This window comes from Cavia porcellus, unplaced genomic scaffold, assembly GCF_034190915.1.
Source record: "Cavia porcellus strain 051 isolate PalLab524CR breed Dunkin Hartley unplaced genomic scaffold, mCavPor4.1 scaffold_19, whole genome shotgun sequence".
NCBI classification, from domain to species: Eukaryota; Metazoa; Chordata; class Mammalia; order Rodentia; family Caviidae; genus Cavia; species Cavia porcellus.
Genome location: NW_026947502.1, coordinates 4,395,600 through 4,415,402, shown reverse-complemented (window position 1 = coordinate 4,415,402; position 19,803 = coordinate 4,395,600). Strand labels below are relative to the sequence as shown.

The window sequence follows — 19,803 nt, the reverse complement described above, 5'->3', positions numbered from 1 at the left end:
CTAGAAGGGAGAACTCATTAGTGAGGCTATCATCCTTGGAGGAAAAAAGATAATCTATAAAATGTGAAAAGAAAAAATAACCCTTCCCACAATACACCCAAGGCACCCAGAGAGATCAGCCAGTCAGACTCCTCCAAATAGTGCATGACACCTTCCCAGTGAGAAGAAGCTGGTGCCTCTGAGCCAGAGCCCTGCTGTGTCCTTGGGGTTGAACATGAAGCCACGTGAAGCCTGTTCCTGTCCAGCTACTCTCTCTCATAGCCATCACTGGCCGCAGCGCCCTGCAGGTCCCTCCCCGGTGAGAGTTCCCTTCCCGGGCGAGCCATCCACCTGAGCCTGCGCTCATGGCACGTGCCTTCCTCTTTTGCCAGCTACCTCAACAGGAGGGGAACTTTTTAAATGGATCATCTCTGGTGAAGTAAAATGGCTTCAAGTACTAATAAGATCAAGATGCCCCAACTCAGAAGGCAGAAAAGCAGAAATCAGCTGTCAGGCTAGGGAGCCACTGGGACCCAAGACTGGTCACATGTCTGGCTCGATTTTCCTCCTAATAAATTGGGTTCATCAGGAAGCTGTGGCCAGAGGTGCTGGAAAGCACACCCAAACCCCCAGGGCATCAGAGGTTTCTCCAGAAAGGTAGGTGGCAGGATGATGACAAAACACAGGATCAAGTACTCAACTCCAACAGGATGGTCATACCCAGGACAAATGCTGCCACGTAGTTGGAGATCTGGCCCATGCCAACCAGGACAAAGAGTACCGTGAACATTTCAAAGTTTTTGGAGAAGACCTGCAGTAAACTGAAACCCGTCTGCATCGCCATGGTCACAAACAGCACATTCTTCCGACCAAACCTGGGGAGGAAAGGAGAGTCACGGAGAGCCAGCTGGGAAGGCAGCAGGGCCAGGCTCCACCAAGAGGGGCCCACTTGGGAGCGCTCGCACACAGTGTCACCAGGGCACCAGCACCCAGCTTCCCCACCCCCATGTTGTTACGCCCCTCCCCACTCCCCTGGACACACATGCAGCCGGGGTACCAAAAGACAGCGCCACCAGTATGATAATATCTGTCGTCGTCGATCAAACCTCATCAATTATACTCAAATCTATATACTCACAATGATATTCAAAAGAAGTATTAGCCAACTTTGGAGGATAACAGAGAAACAATTCAGTAAAGGGGAAGAACCATTCGCCTTGCCTTTCTGTTGTAAAGTATGTGAACAGTAACCAACAAGGAAGATGGGAAGAATCAGCTATAAAAAGTCTTCTAAATATTAAATAAAAAGTGATAAAATTACAGTATTGCCATTTTATAGCTCCCCTCCCAGGAGTACCAGTCTGAGGTGTAGACCAGAAATAGGTGGTATGCTTAGTATCTTCAAGGCCCTGAGTTAAATTTCTAGCACCAAATGAATAAATAAATGAGTGTCTACATCCAGCCACCTACCTGCAGGGTATATGCTGCCCTGTACCAGAAGTGCAGTCAGCAAAAACCACAATAGGAAGTGGTGCAGGTGGAAGAGCCCACAGAGCTTCAAGATAAAATGTCAGACAATGAAAGGGAGGGAAGGAAAACCCACAGATTGAAGAGGACCGGGGCCAGGGATGAAGCTCCATGGTGGAGCACTTGCTTAGCATTCACAAATCTAGGTTCAATTCTCTACACCACAAAAATAAAGTACATTAAAAGACACACCAAAATTTTTACTTTGCAAAATTAAATTTGTGTCTACAGATGCACATTAGGAGGATGAAAGTATAAAAAAAAAATAGTCCTGACCACCACAATCCTGAATGATGAAATCTGACAGATCCAAATACCTAAAATCTAACATCTCAAATGATCAAAATTCTGAAAAGAAAATTCTGGAAAAAAATTTTTTAAATTACTTAAAATACACTATGTTACATTTTTAAAGAAGGATTTGAGAAACAAAAACAAAGCAAAAAATATTGAAAAGCAAAAATGTTAGAACATTTCATATGCAATGATGTATAATAAAAACAACACTTTTCGGCTAGCATAAACCTTCAGATAACAACAGTCACAGGTACATATCAATTATAAGCAAACAAAGCAGTCAAAAAGTAAAATGCACTCAAATGGTGAGTAACTGTGATGCCGCTTTATCATTACAGTCACTTAGAATATTGTGATGGGCAGTCTAAGTTTTCTTGACGCTGGAAATCAAACTCAGGCAGGCCCTTGTGTGTGTTAGGCAAGTGGTCTACTGAGGAAGTGTACTAAGTGACATTTCCAGCCCATAATCTGTCTTCTGATGAGATAACTGAAAGCTCTGATATGTCAGTATGGAATACACAGTTTCCCAAGGAGCTGAGACCATGAGAAGTTGTATCTTTCACAAATGCAGATATACAAAAAGGACATCTTTTCATTTATTAGGTCTGCAACCATTTTACTTCTGGGCACAATGCTTATCCACGAAATAGCACCATAATTCACTTTCATGGAGTCAAACTTGCATTAAATACAGAAAATGCATTAGGACTTCCAGAAAAGCTTTACACAATCTAAGTCCCTAGGATTGGAAATGATAAAAACATGAAATAAACAGCACGAAGAGTTGTAAAAAATAATGCTGGTAATTTAAAATATCGGAAGGGCTGAGGGTGTGGACCAGAAATAGGTGGTATGCTTAGTATCTTCAAGGCCCTGAGTTAAATTTCTAGCACCAAATGAATAAATAAAATAGTTGGAAAAAAAAAGACATGGGGGCTGGGGATTTAGCTCAGTGGCATAAGTGCCTGCCTTGTAAGCCTGTGGTTGTGAGTTCGATCCCTGATACCGGTAAAAATACAAAAAAAAAAAGAAAAAGTAAAAGAAAAAAAAGACATGAATAAATGAAAAAAGAAAGCAACATATAAAAAAGTGTACCACAGACTGAGGATGTAGCTTCGTATGCACATGAAGCCTTGCACGCCCAAGGTCCTGGATTCTATCCCCAACGCTCCCCAGAAATTTGTATTACAGGGATAAATTATAGGTAACTGATTTGACAATCATTAACTACTGTTTGAAGTCTTGCATCATGATAAGTAGCTACTTTGTCTTTTAGGGAATGGCTTTTCTTGGAGAATAAACATATTCATATTAGATGTCTATAGACAGATCTCCCCCCAGGTGCATACGGACACACAGGCACCCCAGGTTTCACGGCACTGAACATGGTGCAGCTCTCCTGTGCACAGTCAAACCCACACCAGTCCCTCCCAGGCATGAGGTTTTCTACTTCTCTTATTTAGTTTTTTTCCAACAGGAATTTTAACTTCTAGGATTTCAACATTCAGGATTTTAGATTTTAGGGATTATGGCTCTAGAGATCATATCTTTTAGGATTATAATCCAGCTGGTGGAGAGTCAGACTAGTGGCTGTGTACGGGGAAGGGTGGGGGTTGTATCTGGGATGGCTTCACAGATGCAGCTTCTTTTTTTTTTTTTTTCTTTTTCATTTTTACTGGTACCAGGGATTGAACTCACGACCGCCTGCTTGCAAGGCAGGTGCTTATGCCGCTGAGCTAAATCCCCAGCCCCCAGAAGCAGCTTCTTGACAGCAAAATTCACTGTGTGCCTTGGTGGTGGTTACTAGGTTATTTTCTTGGATTAATTCATACATCACACATTTGTCCTGTGTGGTTTTCTGCTTCTGTACTCATTTTAAAGTAATTTTTTCCATTTTGTTGGTTGCTCTTCTCATTTAAAAAGAATACCGCAAACAGGAGGAACAAGTTGATCTAGTGGTAAGCGGTAGTTTCTGCTTCAATCTGGCCAGAGCTGGCTGAAACCTTCCTTCTGTAACACTTACTGAGCATGTATTATCGTAGGCACTAGGGTTATCAGTAAATTAAAAAAAAAAAAAAAAGATGCTCAGAGATGACATGGGACACTGACGAGACCCACAGGAAAAGCCAGGATTGACAAGGGGGATTGAGAATATAGGAACTCAGCTTTCAAAGATATTCACAGTCTAGAGGAGGAGACCAACATTAATCCTATGAGAAAACTTATTTACCAACTTGTCACGTGTAAAGACGCCCAAGTCATAGGAGCCAGGGCAATGTACAGCAGTTGCCTGCATCAGCCTGCATGGTTGAGGAGGAGTCCTGGGTGCAGCGCAGGGACTTTAGACACTGAGAAGGGCACACACCACCGTAACTGGAAGTGGTGTGAAGAATTTGGAGCAGGTGTAGCTGGCCCTGCTTGTGCAATAGAAGGCTGTGGAGGAGGCAGGAGCCAAACTGCACAAGGCCTCTCAGCTATGTGAGAGAGTTTGTTTTTCCTTAATGCAATAGTTTGTGTTGCTATTTGTGTTTTGTGTCTCAGGGAGACAGTGCTACTGATCTCTAGTGAGTAGAAGCCAGAGATGTTGCTAAATACTCTAAAATGGCCGGGTTAACCCCCAACAACAAGGGAACATCAGGGCTGAGGCTGAGAAAGTCAGGTCTAGAAGGAAATTCCCATTCTACCTGTACTGTTCTGCACATGCCAACTAAGGGGTGATCTGCAAGGCAGACTGGTGTAACCCCTGCACCCTGTCCCTACCCAAGTGCTCCCCTGGACAGTAAGGAAGAAAAGGCCCATCAGCCCTTGACAGCATTAGCCTCTGGCAGTCAGGTGCTGGGACCAGAACCTCCTTTCTAAAGTCCATCAACCACATGGCAAACACATACCTATCTACGAAAACACGAAACACTGGTTTACTGTGCTTCCCATAATTAGTAAAGATAACTCAATAATGTCAGACAAAAGGCTTTGGCAACCCAGGGTTATTTTAATTACTCTTGAACTTACACTTAATAATATGGCAGAAAGAAGGTTAAATAAACTTTTGTCCTATATAAAAAGTTCCTGCTGAATTCCTGGACAACAGTGGAAGGCATGAATCTGTAGCTCTTAAGTGACTTACTGGGCTTAGGTTTCAAAATTGCTCACTCAGAGATGATAAGATGAGAAGCTTCTGTCCCACAGAGCCCTGCACTGCTGTCGGGGTGCAGGGGAGCTTGAGGAGAGTCTGTGGGAGCTGCAGTCAGGACAGTCATACTATTTTGCTATTTCATCATTGGACTTAAATGACCCTACTTAAAGTTCTGCTGCCAAAATTTTTTTGAAAGACTTGAAACACACCATGTATGCCAGCCCTTCGGTAGGCTGAGGCTTGTTCCCACTGTTTCTGTGGAAGTAATCCTTCTGGAACGTAACATTTTTCTTGGGTGATCACAGTGTTACGTGATAAACAGGTTCGGATGCTGGCCCATTAAAATCCACATAACTCATGTCACATTTGACCTGGGGAAGTATATCGGGTTTCCACTCTGAACTTGGAGTACCTCCTTGTTTTTCACAGCAATGCAAGTCCTCTGGACCTTGGCTGCCCCTCCACCGAGGAAAGGATGTCCCCCTCTCCATGTGGAGGTCCCCTAAGCTCGGTCCTGTCCCGCTTCTTCTCCTTCTCTCTCTCCCCTGGCCATCTCATCCATATCTGGGGCTTGGGTGTGGGTTCTACCTGGCTGACAGTTCCCAACTCTGCTTCTGCAGCACGCACCTCTTGTGGAGTACACACATGTGGCCACACACCTGGGTTCAGCATAGGGTTCCCATCCCCTCAAATTCAGTACGTTCCACCTTAATTCAGTATCTTCTCTGCAAATAAGATGCCCTGCTAGCATTCTCTGTCTTAGGGCATTATCTTTCCAAGAGTTAAAGAGACCTGAAACCTTTAGTGGCACCGTGGAGTAAATCCAGGGAGCGCTGTGTTACATCTCCAGCCAGCCAGCCAGACAGCCTGCCTGACTGTCTGTTATCCACCTATCCATCTATTAACTGACACAATCTCATTAAGTTCCCTAGGCTACTTATTTATTTATTTTTGAGACCTGGTCTCACTAAATTGCCCAGTCTGACCTCAAACTGGAAATCCTCTTCCTTCAGCCTTCCAAGTAGATGCGGTTACAGGCATGTGACATCACTCCTGCCTCATTTCCTGCTCCTACCCCATCAACAAATCCTGCTGATTTTACCCCTACCGTTTCTCTCCATTTCTACCAACCTCACTGCAGGCCAACTCACCATCATCCCTTGCATGAACTGCTATGAAACTGATCTCTCCACAAAATCTCTCTGAGCCTTTCTCCACAAGGCTATCACATCATCACCTCTTAAAAGATACAAATCTGGCTGGGAATGGTGCATGCCAGTAGTATCAGTGCTCCGGGAGGCTGAAGAAGAGGATTACTAAATTAGAGCCCAGCCTGGGTAACTCAGCCACTTAGTGAGACCCTGACTAAACAAAACCAAAACCAAAACCAAAACCAAAACCAAAACCAAAACCAAAACCAAAACCAAAACCAAAGCCAAAGCCAAAGCCAAAGCCAAAGCCAAAGCCAAAGCCAAAGCCAAAACCAAAACCAAAACCAAATCCAAAACCAAAACCAAAACCAAAACCAAAACCAAAACCAAAACCAATAAACAAAGAAAAGGAAAACAGAAAACTGCAGGTAGAGCTCAGTGTGAAGAGTGTGGGTTCAACACCTAGTACTGGTAGCGGGGAGCAAATCTGCTGTCATGTTCCTATTTTATAAATTCTCAATAGCTCCTTGAGGATGAGGCCCAAACTTGTAAGCCCTTTTCTGTTCTGTCTGCAACTCCGTCTGCCTCGTGGCCCTCATCTCCATTACATGGGACTTTTTTCCGTTCCAGGGCTTCCCTTCCAGGCTTTAGTGTGGGCCGTTCTGCCTGCCCAGAATGCTTTCCTCACCACCCCACAGCTAGCTAATCCCTACTCATTTTCCAACTCCCAGCTCATGCTTCACATCTCAGGGAAGCCTTCCCGACCTCTGGTTACACGCTCCCAGAGCACCTTGTATTTCTGTTTTCCCACAGCAAATGATAATCACCTCTCAATGAGATGTTTAATACATTCTTTCCTTCCTTCCTTCCTTTATAGAAGGCAAGTTCTTGGGGAGCAGAAACTTTGAGTATTAGTCTACACAAAGTGGAGGAACAAAACTGTCTGGGGTCCAAACTCTGTGATGCCACTTGCCAGCCCTGTAAATTTGGGCATGTTACTTAACCGCCTCACTTACAAGATAGGAAAAATAGATTTGGGGGAGGCCAGTGCTTAAATATCCCTCAAAGCTCGTGGGTTGAAGGCTTGGTCTTTGGTGGAGCAGTATGCAGAGGTGAGGCTATGGAAGGTGACTGGAATACAAAGGCTCTGTTCCCATCAATGGATCAGTCCATTTAGGGATTCACAGCTTCATGGGCTTGGGGAAGAGGCTCTGCTGCAAAGTGAGCTCTCTCTGTGCCTCCTGGCCACTGGGAGGTAAGCACCCCTAGTCGTACCACGCGCTGTCTGCCGCCCCACAGGCCCCGAAACAATGGAGCCAAGTGACTACAATCTGAAACATCTGAAAGTGTGACCCAAAAGAAATCTTTCCTCCTCTAAATTGACTTTCGCCAGGTATTTTGTCACCACAGTGGGAAGTTAACATATTCATCATAGCGTTGAGTTTTTTTTTTGTTTTTGTCTTTTTCGTTTTTATCAGTACCAGGGATTGAACTCACGACTGCCTGCTTGCAAGGCAGGCTCTTATGCCGCTGAGCTAAACCTCCAGCCCCATAGTGTTGAGTTAGTACTTCTAACAATGAGTAACACATACTGAGTACTGCATGCCTGTTAAATCAATATAAGTAAATAATTGATTCTTGCTACTAGGTTAAAGATCTAGAGAAGCAAAGATCTTTGCCCAACAGGGGGAAGTGTCTCATGGCCTACTGAGCTATAACACTTACTGGGAATTATAGGAGTTTTTCTGCCAGTACAGGACACTTTGGAGAAATGCACATACTTTCATGAGAAAAATTTCAATGATGACATGGAGGATATGGATACAGGATGAAGTATCTCTGTTCTTTGGGGGATGATGTTCTTTTTCTGACTTTTGTGAGTCCCCAACCAGTACGGAGGATGCTGGGACTCCTCTCTTTCAGGTGACTGACTGTGTGGGTGTCCTTTCTGTGCCACTGTGGCCACGCTCCCTATCTCGGACTTCCATGACAGTCCCTGAAACACCAGGATAGGAATGCACAATATAATGGAACGCTTTGGGAACTTCACGAAAACTTGTCCAAAAAAAGGGCTTGCATATAATCTCTACTGTTTTCATGTAATTTCAAGTGTTTTTGGATTTCCTAAAGCACTGATGGACCTCAATTAAAAGCTTTGGAGTTGCTGGGTGTAGCAAAGCATGCCTGTCATCCGAGCACTTGGGAAGACAGAGGCAGGAAGATGGCTGCAAGTTTGAGGCCAGCATGCATGACATCCTGGCTTCAATTCCCAGTACTCAAACACACCCCCCAAACAAAACAAAACAAGAGAAGCCACCTACGATTTAGCTAAGGGGCCTCAGCCTGGTGGAGATAAGAGTTCTACTCCTTATAACAGCACTGAGGGGTAGTGGGATCTCTTCTCATCTTGCACAGAAAATGCTGGTCATAGCTAGGCTTGGTGGCATATGCCTTAATCCTAGCACTTGGGAGGCGGAGGCAGGAGAATTGTTGCAAGTTCGAGACCAGCCTGAGCTACAAAGTAAGCTCAAGGTCAGCCTGAAGTGCATAGTGAGATCCTATCTCAGAAAGACCAAAGGGGGAAAAAAAAGCTGGTCTTGGGAACACAGAGATGCTCACTGTGGTGTTGCCTAAAGATCTACAAAGCAGAGAATGGCCATGTGTGCATGGCATCGACCTCTCCCGTGTTCAAGGACATGAGAGTGCTATGTTCACTCAGGGAGGGCAAGCCCTGTAAGTGCAGAAGTAACAGTGGCGCATCACCTGATTCCTGCATCATAGCTATAGTTGGCTTGGACAGCTCAGCTTTCTTTACTCAGCAAGAATTAAGGAGCAAGGTGAGAGATTCCTGGGCATTTCACTCTTGGCATGAAGTCCATCCTGGGCAGCTTCCTCTGCTATTAAAATGCAGGGCCCTGGTCTCAGAGAACACTACTGTGAAGTCAAGCCATGTTTCCTGCTCAGGGCCAGGGCCTGTAGCTGCAGGAGTCAGACACCTTACCTGTCTGAGAGCTGCCCCGAAACGAAGGAGCCCACCAGCACACCCACAAAAAACAGGGACATGCTTAGCGGGGTCTTCCAGTCGTCCTTACACACCAGGTTCCACTGTAAGAGAAGCAAAAGGATGGATGTATCACTCACTTCTTTTTAGAAAAGGTTTTAAATTTAAAAACTGAAATCAGAATATCCTGCATCCCTGCTAGGTACACGAATTCCATTCACAGGTAGTGGTGCACTTGGGCAGGCTGCCTGCCTACCCCATTCCTGTTTTTCAGTGACTGGGGCCCCTTGTCTTGCTTCAGTTTTTCGAAGGTCACAGAAGCAAGATGTGTCCTGTCCACATCTAAGAATGTGGATGGAACCTATAACGGTGAACCAGAAAGGATGCCCTTGTGCAGTGGAGTTTAGGCACCTGAAACTCAGGGGAGCCAAATCATCCAGGAAGGAAGGAACTGAGCCAGAGGTCTGGAGTTAACCATATGGACCTGCTTCTTCAGCTCTGCTCAGGGCCCAGCCGGTCCTTCTTGTGACACTCAGGGCTGGAATCCCTGATAGTGCACACCAACAGTACTAGGCCCAGGTAAGGCTGAGAGCTCTAAGCTAGAAGTCAGGAAAATGGGTTTTATTTAGTTTGGAGAAGCTCAACTTTTTAATAGGACATAAAGTATCATGGGTTCTTCTGGTTGGAAAGGAAAAATGCCAGTGAAGGGGCTTGTCTTTGTTTTCTTGTGTCTCTCTCAGACAGGCCTATTTATATCATTGAGTCCATTTTCAAGACCTCATGACACCAACTACAGTCCCTTTCCCAGAGACCACACACCACGTGTGCCAAGGCGACTGTCTCAACAGGGTCCTTACCTAAGGGAGTGACCTTTGAAAAAGAACAGCTAGCCTCCAGGTCCTGCCCTAGGCAAGGAAGGTTTAGTAAGGGATGAGGCCCTGTGCAGCAGAGCTACCACTGAAGGCAGCTTTGTCGCAGTGATGTCGCTAAAGGCAGGCTGGCAGGATGGACACACCAGTAAAACATGCGTTATTTCCAGAAGGGAAGGAAGCAGATTGGGAGAAGACTTTAACAATGGAGGTAGGGTCTCTAGGGAAGCAAACGCTTAGATGGGGGACACACTGCATATCAACAGTCCACTGGTTCACTTTTATGCCATCTCAGCCTGGGTACAGTGATGCCACCCTGAACTGCAAATCACCCTGTCCCACTGACAGCTGCATTCATGATTACATTCCCCTGGAGGTCAGGCATAGTCAGCTCGGAACTTGGAGAACGATGGATTCAACAAAGCATGTCCTATAGCTTCCCGATGAACAATTAGAACATGATCTTCAAAGTATATAATTAAAAATTTAAAAATGTTAATCATAGCCTATTTCACACACTCAAGAGCAGAAGATAACATAAATTATTTTGGGCCCTCCATGCTACTTCACACCTGTGAACATTTTGCCATTATAGCTGGAGATTAAGAAGCAATACGTGGTTATAGGTGACAGCTCACCTGGTCCATCTCATCTGAATCCATTCTCTTCTCTTGATAGAAGAACCCACTCTCTTAAAATAGCTTCATATCTTTTCTACACTGTATTTTTCTAGGTCACACATATTTTTCAACAGAATAGCATTAGAATAGCATTTTGAGGGTCAAACTACATGCTGCTTTAAAGTTTTGTGGTGGTGTCTGCTGTGCTGCGATTGGACAAGCTTAGATGGCTGCTAAGGGTGACTGCAAAAGGACCAGCAGCCAGTCGTGAGCCAGAGTGAGCTACATATATCTCCGTGTGAGCAATATGTAAGTTAACAGTTCCACAAACTGATTTTTAGGAGGCTCTAGAGCATATCCAGACAGACAGGGCAGAGCAGACAGAACGCCAGAGATACTGTTTCAAGCTGCAGCCCTCCCTCCTGTCTTGGATCACAGGACCTGCCATGAGGAAACTGGCCTTTAAATTCTGTTCTAGTGTTAACTAGTTGTCTAATCCCAGATAAGTTCCTACCACCACACCCTGCCTTAATTTTTCTGTCTGTAAATCAGAGAATGGCAAAGGGAACAGTTGCCCTGTTCAATATACCAGGACCTAATGTGTGGCTCCAGAGGACTCATGGCGAAACAGTTAAGACACTCAGACTCCCAGCCAAAAAAAAAGAGCCAAAGGAGGAGGAAAGCCAAATCAGGAAACCTGTGATTCCCAGGAAAATGCTTTCCAGGACAGAGATGGTGGAGAGCAGTGAATGATATTTTTGGACTTCTCATGCAGGGCCACCATCCTGCATATATGCAAACCCTGCCTGCTTGGTTTGCCTTCCATACAGCCTGCTGGCTCCCCAGTAACCAAGAGAACTGGGAGGTGTGCAGCCCCCCAGAACAAAGCACCTCTTTTACCACAGACAAGGAAAAACAAGTTTGCTTTCCTGTTCCACTGGGCCACGCACACAGCACACAGCTGCTGGGTACCTCTCAGAGGCATCAGAAGGCAGCCCTCTGGCTGAACATGAAGAACCCCTGCAGCCCACACAATTCACTCAGGCATGCTGCAGACTCTATTTTGGAATTCACATGCATCTGATAGGCTAAATGGAATATGATCCCAACCCAGGGAAGAATTGGGGGCACCCAACTCTCAAATCTGGAGTCAGCCCAGACTGGCAGGAGCCAAGGCCATGGAGCACTGTGGCTGGTACTGCAGCTCAGGCTGCTGCAGCCTTCCTATCCCAGCAGCTTCAGTGGCCCCGGCACTCAGATGCTCCCTCTGAGTGTAGCCCCCACCCACTCAGGGCTGCTACAGCCAGCACTGGGAACAGCAGGGAGACAAAGCCAAGACAGCAATAATGGGTGCCAGCCCCTGGCTGTCAGGCTGAGCTGCAAAGGCCGCCTTATGGCTGCTGCCACTCTATCACCTCTGCAGCAGCAAAGATGAAACGGTGACTCAAAAGCCAGCAGGTGTTTTTCAGCAAGTCTTTCACGAGAGTTGGAGAAGCATATGGCTGAGTCAGACAAGAGAGTCACATGAGTTTCTGCACTGAGTCCTGGGGTCTGTAGTGACCCCAGCTAGGTCTCCCCAAAGCAAACTTCCAGGAAATGGTACACTGACAAGGCTGAAACTAGGAAAGGGCACTATTCAGAGGACAAAACAACTGTAACGCTCATCCTGAGACAGCCTCGGAGCATGCTGGATTCCTCATCCCCGCTCTCTGCACGAGGCCCAGCCTGCCCTAAATCTGGGCAAGTATATACCTCCTTGGAGGAACCGTGCCCACTATCTACTACATCCTTGACAACACAGGGCCTGGATCTGGGCCCTCTAGAAGGAAACATGTATGGACATTTCCTTCCTACTGCCCACTGGAAGTCTGGGAGTATAGGATCAGGAAAGGCGATCGATTTCAAAAACTAATGTAAGGGCAGGCACAGAATGGGTTTCACCTAGCCCATCTATCCACTTCACGGTATTTCTTTTTTTTTTTATCAGTACATCTTAGATATGCACAATGATCACATTCATCATAGAGAATTAGTACCTATATGTGATATAACTTGATTCTTTTTTCCCATTCTCCTACCCTCCCTTCAACCCTTTCTCTCCTCCCCATTTCCAAAAGCTTTGGTTCCATTTTTTTCTTTTTCTCACTTCTTTTAAAACTCTTCCTTTCTTTGCTTTCCCCCTTTCCTCTCCCCATCTGAACATTTTCTTCCTATTTCACAATATCTAATATACATTTTGGTACTTACTTACACTTTCAATTTCTCACACCAGAGAAACAAGGCGGTTTACACATATGTCTATTTCACTTCAGAGTATGGCCTCAAGGTGCATCCATTTACCTAGGATGCGTCCACTTACCTAAGCTTAACCTTTTCTATGGGACTTAACTGTATTTCAGTGGGTTCCAGGTCTTGGCTTGAATCCTCCTTAAGAAGAAAGGGATGAGAAGCCTATAGAGTGCAGGCTAAGTACCCTTCGTTTTTACGAAGGCATCTAGTGTTCTTGTACTGAGCTCATGGCTCCCCACTTGTTATGGTTTGAGTTTGGACATCCCTCCAAAACCTCATGCAGTCATGGAGGCAGGTTTCTAGAGTTCGTAATGCTGAGATTATGAGTGTGAGTGCTACACCCAAGTGAATATGGCCTACACACGATATAAAGGGCAGAAAGAGTCTTCTCTCTGAGCTCCTCCCTTTTGCTCTTATTGCTTGTACTGTTTTTTGCTGCCATGGACTGCTGTCCTCAGCCACGTGCCACTCTGCCTTGCATCCAGTTAATGATGGACTGAAACTTCCACAAACTGTGAGCTAAATAAACTTTTTCTTCCTTAACTTTAGGTGTTGGCTATTTTGTCCCAGCAACAAGACAAAAGTAACCAAGACACTACTTAACCAGCCACAGACCTGCTTACTGATGGTCCTTCTTGAAACATAAGATAGGTTATACTGGCCGAGGACAGCATATATCAATGTTAAAAATAAATGCATGGCATTAAGATTTAGATCTCAAGTCTAGCATCATTGCCTGGGTAATCTGTGAAGCAGGTCCAACCTGAAAACACCTGGGAGGAGCTCTGGCAAGGGGTGGCCTTGCTGTCTTCTTGCTCAGAATCACACCCTTCTAAGGGTGATATCTTCAGGTATGTGTATCAAAGCTTTCCAAACTGCACACTTTAAGCCTGTCCAGTTTCTTTATAGCATTTATCTGCCTCAATAAAGTTGATAAACTTTTTAAAAAGGAGAATTGTTTTTTGGATCTTGTGTATAACTGCAGCAGCTTTTCAGTTATGGGATGTAAAAAGAGGGCATAGTTCCCTGGGACTAAATGTTCTTATCCATGAACTGACTGTTAGGGAAAAGAGTTAGGACATGTGCCCACAAGGTGATAGTTTTTCCCTGAGGTGCACCTAGCCTGTCCGCATCAATGGTCAAGTGCACTGGTAGGCACCATGTGTTACTGAAGGCCATGTATTCCCACATACATTTCATCCCGCCTCCCAGTCCCTTTAATGGTCAACCTTCACTGGGCATGGTGCCACAAGTCTATACAGTTCTAGCTGCTAAGGAGCCTGAGGGAGGACGATAGCTTGAGTCCAAGAGTTCAAGGCAAGCCTGGGTAACATAACAAGATCTAATCTCAAAATAAAATAAATTTAATGGTGGATCTTTGCTCTAAGACTATTGGGCATAGAGAAGAGATATTTGCTATCATATCCTCTACTAGTGTATGGAATAGTAGCTAAGGAGTTGTCTGGTACATTGCTGAGTGAGTAAACGGAATAACAAAAAGGCCACAACCTTTGTCATAGTATAAAGACAGTTTAACATTAGTTAGCTGATGACTAGGCAGCTGGCTAGACAAAGGGCCTGGGATAGAGTTGGGGAATCAGTCACACCACTAAGAATTAAAATAAGCATAGACAATAAAGGAGGACTTGGGAAGAGTAGGTCTTCAGTAACATGGGAATACAGCCCCTCCTTACTAAAGTAGTTATTGTTCTTCTCTATTAAATTCTATTTAAAAATGCAGAATAATCAGCTTTCCTTTAAAATCTCAGTTTCCTTTAAATTCTGCACATGGAGTAAGTAGCTTAGAGAGCCTGAATTCCAACTGGTCATTTTAAATCCACAGAGCTGCCTGTGATAAGTGGTCACTAAATAGCCCAGCAATTATTGTACTCCCCTTATCCATGAAAAGTTCTGGACCAAGAGGCCATGGGCACCCCAGTTTCTGGGAGCCTTCCTGGACACCCACCAAGAGCACTTTTTCTTCTAATATTCCCAATAAACACTCTCCCTTTAACTTCCTTTTTGTCTAGGATTTCATTCCTGGACTTCATGAGACAATAGACTTGGTTTATATGATGACAGCTGTTTCACAACGATATCTTTTCAGCTTAGTCCTTGCCTTTAGATGCCAGAGCCCAGATGAATCCTGCATTTCAATCTATAAAAGGAATTCTTCTCTCTCGGATCCCTGCCTTGTGCCAACTATCAGAACTTGGACTCAACATAATGGTCCTAAGCCAGGTGGTGCAGAGAGGTGCTTGACCTGACCTCATCACCAGATGTGTCACACATAAGGGGCCACCGAGCCCAGCAAGTGGTCTACCTAGTTTGTTATGCTGCTGCAAAGAGACAGATGAGGGTTTGTGATTCCCCTGGAAGAAGTCAGCAAAGCTCCAACAGCAAGGTGCGGGTTCTGGGTTGCTCTGACACAGTTAGCCCTGGCCCTGCCTCCTAGGAGGCTGAGTCTTCCTGCGGGCAAAGAGGTGGATGACAGTGTGGCTCTTCTAGCCGCAGGCAGGATATTGAGACTCAGACAAGAATGGCACCAAAAACAAAACAAAACAAAACAAAACAAAAAAAAAACCCACACAAAAAAAACCCCAAAACACAACAAAACCTAGTCCACTACAAGAGGGAATAAACAGGAGTCTCACCAAGGACTGGGTGGGGGCTTCTGGAAAGCAGAGACAGCAAGAAACAAGACTGCCTAAGCCCTGACTTAGAGGTCAGACGCCTCAGAAGTTACTAACGGTTACTTCCTGCCTGCATGCTGGGCTCATCTATGGCAAAACCAAAGAACAAGTACGCCAGGAACCTGCGAAGTCACCTAGGCTTCCAGAGGAAGGGAGAAGTCCTGGTCTCTAAAGCATGGCGGGTTGGGGTGGACGATTCCCCAGTGCCCAGGAGTGACACAGTGGCCATGGGAGAGGCCAACCTAGAGGCATATGGATCACCAAGCTAGTCCTGAGACACAGGACACAAACTTCTTTCACTTCTTTCTGCCAACCCTGATTCCTTGTCCCATAGACGCATAGCACCAAGTTCTTATCAGACGGATAGAGAATCACATTTCTTTTAAAAGATGCCTGGAAATTCTTTTTAGATACCTCCGAGTTTCTCTTTTATGAATTTTTTTTTTATTGGTACTGGGGATAGAACTCACGACCACCTGCTTGCAAGGCAGGTACTTATGCCGCTGAGCTAAATCTTAGCCCCTCTTTTATGAATTTTAAACTATTCATTTTGCTTTAGTTGTTCAACTTAAGAGATTTCCTAGGTTATTCATTAACCCATTCAGTTGAAATTTTCCTGAGTGGAAAATTTCCCTGCATTGTGTCAGAAATTAAGGGAGATGCAAAGGTCCCAAAGCTTAGTGCTACAGGTATGTACTTTAATATACACACACACGCAAAATCAAACAGGAGACCAGAAAATTTAGTCTTCTGTCAAAAAATATAAACAGAAGGGGCTGGGGATTTAGCTCAGCAGCATAAGCACCTGCCTTGCAAGTGTGGTGGTGAGTTCGATTCCCGGTACCGATAAAAAACAAACAGAGCAAAAAAAAAAGGGAAAAAAAATATCAACAGAGCTAGGGATAACAGCTCAGTGGCACAGTGCCTGCCTGCCTGGCAAGTGCCTATCTGGCAAGCATAAGGTCTTGAGTTTAATTCCTGGTACAAAAAAAATAGGAATTCAGTACCAGAGTACTTACAAACACCTCTATGTTTGATTTGGGGCGGAGGGCAGGCTTGGGGACACCTATCAGCACAGAATGAACTGCACTAATCAACAAGCCATGTCTAAGTGGATAAAACTGGCTTTAGAAAAAGTAATCAGAGTGTCGATGCAGCAGTTTCCAGCGGTGACTGAGTTCACCTGAGAGGAACATGCAGACTTGAACTTTAAGCCAGCACTGCAACATCCCAAAACAAAGGGTAAGTACTAATCTTGCCTCTCTGACACCTGTAAGTAGGTGACAGGGCACATAGTTCTTACAACACTGCTATGACAACTGAATAAAGTCTGAACACAACCTAGAGGAGACAGACATTGGCAGTACAGCCGGGTCAGGAGGGTTGAGATACTTCTGTTAAACTGGCCCCCGGGAGCTCATCGATGCCACTGACACTCTCTACAGAAGGCAGGATAGACAGAGAGAACTAAGTGCAAGTGACTACAGTGAGCTGGGGAATCCTAAACGTCAGGACAAACAAACCCCACAAGATGCTACGAGCTGCTTGTGACTTCACACCTTCCCCTTCTTTGAGGAGCCACAAGCAGACTTTGTAGGAACTTCTGTGTCACAAAGCCTGCTGTCTTCTCTGTGGTCTCTGCTTGAAATCCCAGGGACAATGTCTTGTTTTCACAGTTCTCACTGGCTTCCAAGAAGGCAGCAGACTCACTTTTGAGGCTAGTAACCAGGATTTGGGACAAATCAAAGTTTCCATTCTCTATGGAGGTAAAGCAGAACGCTGCCTCCCACTGTTGCACTTCTGTCAGGGAACAATGCTTCTGTCACTAGATGGGAGACCGCTGGTCACACTCCAGCTACTTGTATTCTTCAATAAATAAGCAGGCACAGGTGCTAGGGACATCGAACATTCAAACATACGGAGAAAACACATGGGTGTACATGGCGAGTCTCCTGGGGCAACTCAGACTCTACCTCCTGGAGCATTTGACACCACACTAGAGCCCCGGGCTTCTTAGCATTCCTTTTATTCTGCCCTTCTGATGATACCTTCTTGCTGTTGCACCTGGGCCTCTAGCTCAACACCATGGACTCTGTAAGAAGTCTCCACCTCCAGGAAGCCACCCCTACCCCGAACCTCTAATCCTGACACTCGGTGAACTACCCTATGCCTGATGAGGGTTCTTATCACTGTCCTCTGCTTACTTTGCTCTTCTAAGCCTCCAGGGAATTAGTGTCAGTGCCTAAGTCAGTCCCAAAACCCATCCACATGCACTATTACCATCAGGTCATACACTCTGCTTAAATGACTGCAGAATCACTGGGGGCCAAAGCCACCTGAGAGGAAAATTCAAGAGGCTGAAGAATGAGAAAGGCTGCCCTACTCTCTACAAACTAAGGTCTTAAGTTTCAAGTAAACCCTGCCAGTGACACTGCCTCAAATATCCTGGGAGATACTCTAGGATCTTCAGAAGCTCGGATTCATAAAAATGACAACTGACCATGGGAAAAAGGAAGACAGTTCCTCACCAGGCATGACCGGATTGTTGGGGGGAGGGAGGGAGATGGGAGAAGGAGTAACTAGAGAAAAGAGGGAAGATAGTCTTATGCTTCCTTTCACTTTAAAAGTTCTGAAAAGAGGAGTATTTCCCTTTTTTCAACAGATGCCTTAAAGCTCAAGGAAAAATGGTGACAGTCCCTTGGTCCAAGCCCTGGCCTTTTCTCCTCATCTTTCCCATCACCGTGAAGAGTCTCCCTGGCTGCCAGGGCCTTTCTAGCTCCACCACCGATGTGGCCTTCGGGATGGGTGGCCAGCCTGACACCTGTGCTGTGAGCAACGCTCACTGGCCGGGAGTCACCTTGTGGTGCCTCAGAGCTCCTTGGCCGAAGGATTCTCATCCCCAGAGCGCTGCGCGCCCAGGTTGGGGGTTGGGGGTTGAGGGTTGGAGTGACAGCGTCCGGGGCGCCCCGGGAGGCTGCAAGGACCACGGTGACGGCCTGCCACCCACCTCAGTCACGATGGTGGACAAGAAGACGTCCTGGCTGAACTCCCAGCCGTCCAGACAGCTCTCCTGCTCCAGCTGCCCCAGGTCCACGTCGCGCCCTGGCTCCAGTCCGAGCGCGGAGAAGTTGGCGACGGCCGCGAGCCGGTAGCGGTGGCAGCTGTCGGGCACCTCGCGGCCGTCGCGCTGCAGCAGCGGGATGCTGTGGTTGCGCCAGGCGCTGCTCAGGTTCGCGGCGCCCGGGATCCGGCAGTGGTGCTCCGGGATCCCCGCCAGGAACACGAACGAGATTCCGTTGAAGCCGTTGGGGATGATGCTGGCACTGAGCAGGAAGAAGATGAGGCGCTGGAAGGGTCCCCACTCGCCCAGGAAGGCGGTCACCTCCTCGTAGTCCCGCATACTGCCCTCCGTGGGACTTGCGCGCGAACCCGGCCGGGACCGCACCTGCAGACCGCTGTCCGCTCCGGGAGCCTCGCGAGCTTCCACAGGTCCGCCGCGGGCCCGGCCCCGCCGGCAGCCTTACATAGTGCACGAGGCCAGGGCGGGTTCTGGGCCTGGGCCGCAAAGCCCGCCCCGCCGACCCACGGTGCGGCGCCCAAAGCTGGGGCCGACCGCGCGACGCAGGGGCGGAGCCGCGCGACGCAGAGGGCGGTGCGGCCTGCCTGCGTGCGGGCGCGGGGCGGAGCGAGATCTGGGGGCGGGGCCTCAACGGGCCACGCCCCAAGAGCGTCGCCTGGGTGACCCAGGTCCGGCGTCTGCTCCTGCTGGTTGAGTGACCTTGGAGTGTGGGACTGAAGTCGCTTTACTCAGAAGGGCCGGCGGCCCTGCTGAGTGTCTGGTGGAAGAGCGACCGTGAGACGCGACTTTTAAAAGTGTTCATTATTCCTATTATTATTGCAGGCCCAGAGGGGGACCCTGACTGGCCTGGGGTCATAGTGACAGCTGTCCCTGTCACGCGGGTCCTTATGGAAGGTCGAGGGAGTCTTGAAACTGGGCAACAGTGAGGCTGAGAGCATTGAGTTAATTCTAACTCAAATACCTTTTCTATATTTTGATCTTTAAAAAAATTCTGTTGTTCTTTAACTTGTTCCAGCAAATGTAAAAATTTAACTGCGCGATTATTAAGAATTTTAGCTTAGGGTCAAATGTTCCCCTCAGGTTAGTTATTTTTGCAAGGTTAACTCATTAATTCGGGAACTGACTGATTACAAAAGAAAAGTAACTACAGTATGCGATTCTAAAG

General features: G+C 46.5%; 1 protein-coding gene across 2 annotated transcripts in view; it reads right to left on the bottom strand.

Moving 5' to 3' along the window:
* Window positions 1-19,193, bottom strand: part of Slc22a5 (solute carrier family 22 member 5) — a 28,931-nt gene extending 9,738 nt beyond the window's left edge. The window contains exons 1-3 of one of the 2 annotated variants that reach the window (XM_003464533.5): window positions 18,567-19,193; window positions 9,089-9,192; window positions 700-854 (exon numbers count right to left, since the gene is read on the bottom strand). In XM_003464533.5, the coding sequence (XP_003464581.1) occupies window positions 700-854; window positions 9,089-9,192; window positions 18,567-18,959 (652 nt within the window). In that variant the 5' untranslated portion in view covers window positions 18,960-19,193. The remainder of the gene's footprint in view (window positions 1-699; window positions 855-9,088; window positions 9,193-18,566) is intronic. The other variant, XM_013146748.3, reaches the window with a different exon arrangement.
* Between the last annotated feature and the right edge of the window lie 610 nt (window positions 19,194-19,803).